Below are 9,387 nucleotides of genomic sequence, written 5' to 3' on the forward strand. Positions count from 1 at the left end.
ACTCCATTACATCTGGTCCCTATTAGAGCAAACCCGAGCTTCGAAGCAGGTTTTACTAAGAAATTCTGAGATGATCCTATGCATCAGTTTCAGGCCAAGCTGGGGATGTTTTTATGGTTCAGTATTGACTGAAAAAGAAAATACAATCCTTTCTCTACTGTATGTGAAAATCTATTTGGCAATAAACCTGTTTCTCACTCAAAATTAAAAGCCTACAGGAACAAATGGGACTGAAAGGCCTTTAATGTGAAATATTAAAGAAGATGTGTTGACTTTCAGTGTCAGTACATTAAAGTATGAGCTGAGAGAAAAGGGGCTGAGATGAAACTAACATCCAGATTCTGGTCTAAAACGGCAAACGGGAAGATTTCTCCCTTTAAAGTTATTGCTCCCAGGATGTATCACACTAACGCTACAAAAACCAAATGCAGGTAATAAACCAAAAATGTCTCATTGCTGCTGGAATACAAAGTATGTTAACTTCATCTGACTCAAAACGACCGTGTCAACTCCAAAAACCAATGATGAAAATCAACCATCAGACCTGCAGCAGGGTTTCTGCACCGTTCACCAAAAGTCCTGTCACCTTCCCAGGCTGTATATAGCAATAACTTCCAGTAATGAAATGAATCAATTCATGAGAGCTGAACTCAGGCACAGGTTACTGAACAGGTCTACGAGGCACAAGGCCAGGACCCTAAAGAGTCAGCGGTCTCCTGGGCCAGTGCCACTATATAATATTAATATTTCTCATTAGAAAACACACACAGCTCAGTAAAAGTCTCCAAAGAGATGCAAACTATTACAGACGTGCAGAAACTTCGCCAGAGATGCAAAATGACAAAAACCTTTGTGCAAAACCTCCACAAAGAAACAAAGAACTGCAGAGACACAGAAAACAACTGCAATGAAACAATAGCTAACTATAGACACAAAACTTTTCCAGAGATGCAAAGTGACCACTAAGTTTAAAAAAAAAAAAAAAAAAGCAAATTACTAAGAGACACAAAAGATCTCCAGAAACATTTAAATGAGAAAAAATGACCACAGACACACCCAGAGGCCCATTGTCCTATAATCACCCAAACCTAGAACCAAACAAATGGCAGGATATTGGTGGAAAATATATTAACCTGTTCACCTAAGGTCTTGTTCAAATCAACAATTATTAATAAGTTAAACAACAAACAAACAAACAGTCCAACTAATGCCACTGCTACATTAGGCAGGAAAAAAACAACATTTTGTCTGTAAATAAAAAGGGGACTTTTCTAAATTGGCAATGAATGAATTCAGTGTTTTATTTTCCAGACCTGCAGAAGAAGGCCTTCAGAGGAAAAATAAAGCAGGTAGACAGACAGACAGTTCAGGTGTCGCTGAGCAGCGCTCCCATCCCTCAGGAAGAGTCGTCACAGGGTCTGCTGCCACGTTGCTCTTAATTAAGGCAGAGCGTGCCTTCCAGTAATGATTAAAAAGAGTCTGCAAACACAAAAATGGGGACGATTCCCTGCAGCCCTGAGAGCACCAGGACAAAAGAGAGCAGATTTATAGTCCTTTGAGACTGAGCTGGGATCTGCTGCTCTGTGCTAGTGATATGTGGACACCTTTAGTTGGTCAGTCCTACTGAACACACAGCTTCATTTTTCTTTCTGTGAGCATCTAAACCTGTAAACTCACAATTTTCTCTACAAGATTAAAGTCTGGAAAACAGCCACAGCAATCCAGGCCAAGCGGACCTGCTGAGCCAATCGGAGCCAAAGCAAGTGTTTACGTGATGACAGATATATGAGCTCACACTCACGAAGTGAAGCACAAATTTTCAGATGTATGGCTCAAATTAATACTTGTTGTTTGGGCATGATTGTTCATTCTAGTAATAGTAATCCCACGTCCTTCAATGTGAGGATTGTCCTTCATTTATCACAACAAACTGCATAGCAGAGTTGCTGCCTGCTGGTCACACAAATGAAGACATCTGAAGCCATGACCATAAATGAGTTGGAACTTATTAGAAATTTGACAACAGATACAATTATTAGTCAATGTGTAGATAAATTTGTCTTTCTCTAGTCTGACAGACAATCACTAGCCTCCATTTTGAAACGGAATATTTTCTACTCTTCTATAACAAACTGAATATCTGAAGCAATACACTGACTAAGATTAATTTGCACTTTAGGAAACCAGAACAGGCATTTTCCCTTGTTTCTGACATCGTATAGATCCAACAATGAATTACATTTTTTAGGAAATTAATCAGTGGATTATCTGATACAATTGTTCAATTACAGCCCAGCTCGTCAGTCTAGGATTTATGGTGCAACCTACTTGGAATGATAAATCACAGGTGATCATTGGAAGCCATGCTTCCAAAAGTTACTCTTTCATTTTCTCTTTCAGTTCAGCCTGATGGGACTGAAGTGTATCCCAGCATGCACTGCAGCAGCCTGGACAGGTCTCCAAAGACAAACAGGCGCTCTGGTTCATACTGATGAACGAGTTAGTGACCACAGTTGAGCTGGCAGAGGAAAGTCCTCTGAGACGAGCAGGAAATCAACCTGACAGACTTCCTGCTGAGACTCTATATTAAAAACTGCACACTCTGTTCTAATGTTATCACATTTAGCATTTCATGTGTAGAGAAAGTGAAATGGTGGATTAACAGGCAATATAACTTTGTCAGCATCAGACTAACTCCAAAAACTATGGTCAAAAAAAGGAAAGGTGAGAGAATCAGGCCTGGGATAACTGAGGAACAGAGGAGTAATACAGAGAAATCCAAACAAAGACCAGCAGATTTTGACACCCCAAGTGTGGAATAGAATATTTTTATGTTGTGCTATTTCCGCTTTATGTGAACCTTTAACCACTTGTTTAAGGTTGTTTTCCATCATCCTGCATGCTAAATTAAATCACCATTAGAAGTAGTGTGTATTTTGGACACAGCAGTGAGTCCGAGCAGGTTATTATCCAGTTAAAGCTCCCTGCAGATTTTAGAGAAATAAAAATCACAACAGAACGAGCAGGGGCCGAACGTTGTTTAAACATACAGAAAGAAAATCTGAGCGACAGTCTGGAGGGAACCCTGGTCCTTTACACCAGTCAGTTCTGCAACACCATGAGTTAGTCCAGCAGAAATCCCTAAACCTCCCCCTGGTTTAATCAGCCCTGCAGGAGCCTGTAATGAGCAGTCATGGGATTAGCCCGAGTTTGGTTTCGTTCACTGGGAAAGTTCTGCTGCTTGTCGGCCTCCATAGGAGAGAAAAGTCTGTCCTCTCTCTACACAGGACCAAATGTGACTATCACCCCCTGAAACCGTCACCCCGGCTCAGCGGGAGGAAGCTGGGGATGGAGGGAAGGGAGGATGGATGGAGGGAGAGCAGCCAGCCTCACTGCCTCCCACCAGAGGCAACCAACAGCTTCTCCAGCCTCTCAAATGTCCAATTACTGAGCAGAGGTGATGTATGACACTACGGTTTTAGCAGCACAGGCCGACCGCTGACCTGCACTGACTAATGCATGTGCAAAAAGGAAATAAGCACAGAGAAAAACAGACAGTTTGCATTTAAAAGGCTTTTAACTGGGCTGGAAGCCATTTCTCTCCAAGTTAGAGCAGCTTTAATGCCACCAGCAGGGCTGTAAGTAACTGCATTTTCATTCCCTGCTCTGACTAGTTTAGTAGCCAACCTTTGTTTCTCTCTACAGAATAAGGTAAAACAGGTGGAGCTTGAAGGTTTAGTACTGATCTTTAAAATAAAGACTTGACAAAAATTATTATAGCACAAGCTCCAAGGCTGCAACTGTCTTGTGACTCTAAACTGAACGGTGGAAAAACAGTAGTCACTGAAGAATGGCACATTTCGCATGAATGTATATGATATTACTGGATTATAATTATTGATGCATTATTGTGTTAACATAAAAACCAACACTGATACAACCAAAGCCTCCACAGCTCAACATTTGAGCAAGTCTCTTTAAAAAAAAAAAAAAAAAAAAAAAAAAAACCTACAGTACTATATACACATTATGAACACCTACTATATACACTACAGGCATAAATACTATAGAGAAGAAAAAGAATACTTCATTAATCCCCAAGGGGAAATTCAATTGTTACTGCAGTTTCTTTTTTTAGACCAAAATAAGTGTGAGATGTGCTGAGCTGAATTAGAGCACAAATAAATCATATTATTTGCATTTGAGTTTTGAACAATATCAATAATTCCTATGAACAAAATTCCCACAATAACTACGATAAACTGATGATTAATCTTTGATAATTCTATCGTTCATTTGGCTGCTCTGCACAGTCACTGTGTCAGACAGGGTTATGGAGCTGACATGTAGCACCTAAACAACAAAAAATAAGCAACTGAGACAGAGGTCACAGAACATCTGTGATTTGGAAACAGTTCCGATTTCATAAGCTGGACGTACAGCAGAGAGACATCTGACCTGTGCTGACAAAGAGGAAACACAACAAAAACCTTTTGCACTTTTGGAGAAGGTGATGTTACCATCCAAACTGCAGTCATGCTCACTAACATTAAGCCTTCTTTCAAACCACAGCTTCTTTTGCCTTTTTATCCATCAGCCTCTATAGCAAAAGCTCAAAAACAAGCAGTGAGATAGCAAAGAACAACAATGGGAAAAAACCAGGTTTAGAAGCTAATTAATTAAAGCACAAATGGCAATTCAAACAATAGTGTGAAATATTAGTGTATACAGTAAACAGGTTGGAGTTGGGGCGCACTGTGCTACTCAACCTTCAAACACAACATTTTATTCAACCATCTACTTCAAATTGTAAGTAGACTCAACACACATTTTCCTCAGCATCATCCAATGACAGGACCTCTCAAATTGCTGCATTACTCAAAACAAACCAAAATAGCAGCAGCTTTTAACTGTTTTACTAAAAACATGACCATGGAAAAAAAGAGGACACAGGTGCACACATAAGACAAACACAAATCCCTGCATAGACGTCCTCATGTGAAACTTCAGAAAGATTTCCACATGAATGTGTAAGAGGCAGGCGTATCCATGGTTACAGATGCTACCTTTGAAAGGACTTCACTACTGGCACTGGAAATATTTCAAGTCATGTAGCTGTGGTTTTTGTTTCAGGTGAAATGCAGTACTTCAACAGCAGAAAAATCTGTTTCACTTCCCAGATGGATTATTGATAAGAATGACATGATCAAACTTTTTTATGAGATAAGCGCCTTTAAGAGTTTTCTCAGGAAGCTGCACACACCCTGCTTGATGATAATCTGCTTAACCAAAAGCTAAAGACCACTGCACAGAAATAAATGCAGCAGGATTGTCTAAAGGGAACAAAAACAACTTCTTTGCCTGACAAGTCAGTAGAAACTGGTGCCATGATGCAACAGAGAGCAAGTGGCACAGAATGAAAGGGGATCAATGAATCCATTCTTCTCCAGGGCCCCAAAACTCTGCTATTAGGACTAAAAGTAGTCGATTTATATTTTATAGTGAAGAGAGGCCATGAAACTACATCTGAATGTATGAGGCAAATGAAAATGCAGTATGATTCAACAACACATTCCATCTATTTTGCACTATTTTTATTTTCTAATCATTCTCCATTTGCATTTACATTTATCAACTCCAGAGAGCTGCCTGGCCCCCTCCTCTGATAAACACTGGAGCAAAACAGGGTGTTATTAAAACGTGTTCTTATTCACAACATAGACGCTGGAGACAGACTGTGCTGCACATTCAGAGCTCAACCTCAAACTGAAACCTTTCACTGATTAAAAGAAGCTTTCACTCACGTTTTCTGTCTCTCTGCTGAAGGAAGTCGACATCCACAGGCCTCAAACTGTGACCATGAAATGACCTCCAGGCATCAATGCAGCTAGGAGACGTTTCCTCAACCATGCTAATAAACATTTGCGTAGTTATCTAATTACTATGCTTCCAGCTGATACATACTCGCCCTCTTAGCAGCTGAAAGTTCAATGTTGACAACCTCAGAGTGATCTTAGTTTTATCCAAGATCATCATCAAACCTGCGTGTGGATGTATAATTTAGGACGGTTTTACTTTGAGAGGAAAACTGTGGTTCATATATGTGCAGAGGAAAAGTAAAGGTCACATTTTCTAGTAGAAAAAAAGAATCTGTGATTAAAAACATGGTCATACTGTGCTGACTGGGCTTTCTGTCTCTCTCTACTCCCTGCCACCCCTCCCCCTCCAAACCAAAAACAGCATCAAAGCAATCAAAATGGTAATGTTAGGCATGAATGGGGCCCATCCCCCTTCTCCACCACCTCCACCTCCTCCTCATGCACGAAACTCTGCAGACTTTTTTCCTCTCCATGTTAGAGGGGGCAAGAAACCACCCCCTTTCCTCTCTCAAAATGGAAGCTTCCACTACCAAACTGAAAGGAGGAGGACGACTAAAAAATACAACAACTCTACAACACAAACAACTAGGATTGAGATTCAGGGTTAAGAACAGCATCCTGATTAGAAAGTGGATTATTTAAAAGAGCTACTGCTGATGCGGCTGTGTTTTATCGCTGTCTTGCTGTGTGGCTTTTTACATACAGCAAGTTTAATGGGTTTAACTGTAACTGCAACAAATCAAGTGCTTAGAAACTGCATTCCACTGGAAACGGGATCGATTAAAGTCAGGCAGAGGGAAACCAGACCTCTAACAATTAAAAAAAACAACACAACCAGTGGCTAAATAAATATCGACCTATTTTCATTGCATTCTTCTTCTTGCTAATGTGAGGAAGTTGTGTGCGCTGCTCTCGGACTGGGACCGACCGGCGGGGCGGTGCAGCAGCAGCAGCAGCAGCAGCCGGTGGAGCCGGAGGAGCTAGCCGCGGTGCTGAACACCGCTGCAGCCTCCATCCAGCAGCCACCGCCAGCATGGCTGCAAAAAACACTTGCCTCAAAGTTAATACAGGGCTCCGTCTGCAAGCCGTGCACATAGTAAGAAAGTGAAAGCGTAACCGTGAGCGAATCAAATGCTCCGCTGTGATCATGTGACCGAGAAGAAATAATACCAGCAGACTAAGTATAAAGTAACCCAACCGGGGGTTTAACCGTGTAAAAGACTTGTCTAGGCCACTCCACGGGGACATTAAGGCTGGGTTTAATCTCTGAACTTCAGCTGTAGTGTGTCCAAAAAGTCTGAGTCGGATAGTTAGCTGAGCTGCTCCTTTATTAGCCTCTAACGTTACTCTCCAGAAACATGTCGACCTACTCAAAATGGACGCTAAAATTTTCCCAACATTACACAACTTTGAGTGCAGACACAAGACCGGGATGGAGCCCGGCGGGGAGCTAGCTGAACACCCGCCGGGACCCCGTAAAAAGGGGGTTTCAGCAGACACCCAGCAGGTTGTTGGGGTTGGAAAAGCTTCTAGTTCGGGCACAGAAAAGGCAAAAACAACTGAAACCGAAGCAGATCGGGGCTTACTTGTTTTTCGCTTAGGGCTGTTATTCTTGTTTGCCTGCCGAGCAGCTGTCCCCTTAGCTCGCCTTCCTATAATGTAACCAAACATTTCATCAGTGTTAATGACCTTTTTCGGACACAACCATGAAACTTCACAGTTTTCATGTTTTCAGCAAAGTCACGATGAAGCTGCCGGCTCTTGCTAACAAGTAGTGATGTTAGCCGAGAGGAAGAAGAGATTTATGCTGATAAAGTTTCTCGCCACAAACCGCCTGCCCGGATCCGACACAGCTGCTGCCAGGAAATATATGTAATGTTTACCTGAGGGTCCTGCTTCATCTGTGCAACTAGTTTGTGAGCGATGGGGGAGCGAAATGGGAATTAAAAAGTGTCTCAAGTTAGTATGTACAGGGAGGAACAAAGCGAGGATGATAGCCACCTCATAAATATTCAGGTCGCGTCCTGATCGCCACACAGCACCACCACCACCGCATTATCGCTCCAATTTCTTCGGAGAAAACACCGACGACAATTAGCCAAAGTGCTACGAAAAGTGCACTTAATCAGACTTGGAAGTGGACGTTGTGTCGCCGGCAGACATTACGGTGTCGCATAGTTCCTATGCCCCCGGAATGTTAACCTCTCGTCCCTTCACATTTCCAGCCTCAGCTCCCACTTGCTTCACAACACCAATAAGGGCAGAATAACACGATGTTTCATTTACCTGATGACATTGGATTTCTACTTTCAGCGCCTCTTGCAGGCCTTGTAGTTCCATGTTCCGACTAGAAAAGCACTTTCCCCCACTTTCGACGCGGCCGAGACGAAGTTTAAGTGAATTAAAGATTTTTTAAAGCGACAATAACAATTGAAAGAAGAACTACTCAGGCTGCAAAGCAAGTTCTCGCTTCTTTTACAGGCTAGGACTCATCACCCACTTTCCGCCCGTCTTCAAAAGTGCTCCAAACCGGGCGGAAAGAGCTAAGACCACGGACGAGTCCTCCCCAGATTACGGCCGAACGTAGACGGGTCCAACGGGGAAGCGGGTTAGCTTTTCTTTCGATAATTTTAAGTTGAAAAACGGGGACTATATCTTGTCCGAGTCCGCGGCTTGATTTCACTTTGCCTGGGGAAAAGTTGCGCTTCGGCTGTCAATGGTAATTCTGAAGTTCCCGGATGGAGCAGAAAAGACCCCCACCCCTCCACCCCCCAATTCTGACATGCGCAGTGCGCCGACGGGAGCACAACTACACAGGAACACAGTAAAAAGTATTTCTGCTAAAAAGTCACGTTTTCGCCCCTGTGTTGACTTTATAATCACAATATATAAACAGCGCATTTACACAGCTGCCTCTTGTTTTTTACATTTAGCCTCCTGGATCTGCATTAATATTTATCTTCTCTATACCCTTCATTTTCCTTTATTTAATCTGGTGTCACTGAGATCTTTCTTAAGACAGATCTGGCCAGAAGAGCAGCATAACAATTGCTTACAACGAGAAATACAAATATCAGCTAAAATATTTGAAATATCTAAATTTAGGTAAAAATTTCAAAGAGCAAAAAAACAAAAAAAGGCACAAACATTAAAACTATCGGCAAGGAAATAAGAATAATCATTCTGAAAGCACTGACCAAGAGTAGGCCTACTAGTTCCCCCATGTTGTTCTTGTTATTGTCTTGTTTTCCATGTGTGTCAGTTGCTTTCTGAACTTGAAGTGTTATTCAGGCTTAATGACTGTTTTACTGATTTTGGTTGGTATTTTAAATATATGAATTCAAAGTGTGATGTGAGACCAGAACTCCACTGTGTCCTTTAGGAAAATGTACAGTCTGGTGTCATGGTTTATTATGTCACATGTTGCTTGTTGTGAGCTGTTTTATTGTCCAATGGTGACCATAAATGCCACAAACATACAGATGGACACGGAGCATTAATGGGTTGT

The 9,387-nt window shown here is 41.8% G+C and overlaps 1 protein-coding gene across 1 annotated transcript in view; it reads right to left on the bottom strand.

Moving 5' to 3' along the window:
* phf21b (PHD finger protein 21B) overlaps window positions 1–8,577 on the bottom strand; it is a 67,306-nt gene extending 58,729 nt beyond the window's left edge. The window contains exons 1-2 of the mRNA XM_026327332.1: window positions 8,166–8,577; window positions 7,466–7,531 (exon numbers count right to left, since the gene is read on the bottom strand). Coding sequence (XP_026183117.1) covers window positions 7,466–7,531; window positions 8,166–8,219 — 120 coding nt within the window. The 5' untranslated portion in view covers window positions 8,220–8,577. The remainder of the gene's footprint in view (window positions 1–7,465; window positions 7,532–8,165) is intronic.
* Between the last annotated feature and the right edge of the window lie 810 nt (window positions 8,578–9,387).

The sequence above is a fragment of the Mastacembelus armatus genome, chromosome 23, assembly GCF_900324485.2.
Source record: "Mastacembelus armatus chromosome 23, fMasArm1.2, whole genome shotgun sequence".
Taxonomy (NCBI): domain Eukaryota; kingdom Metazoa; phylum Chordata; class Actinopteri; order Synbranchiformes; family Mastacembelidae; genus Mastacembelus; species Mastacembelus armatus.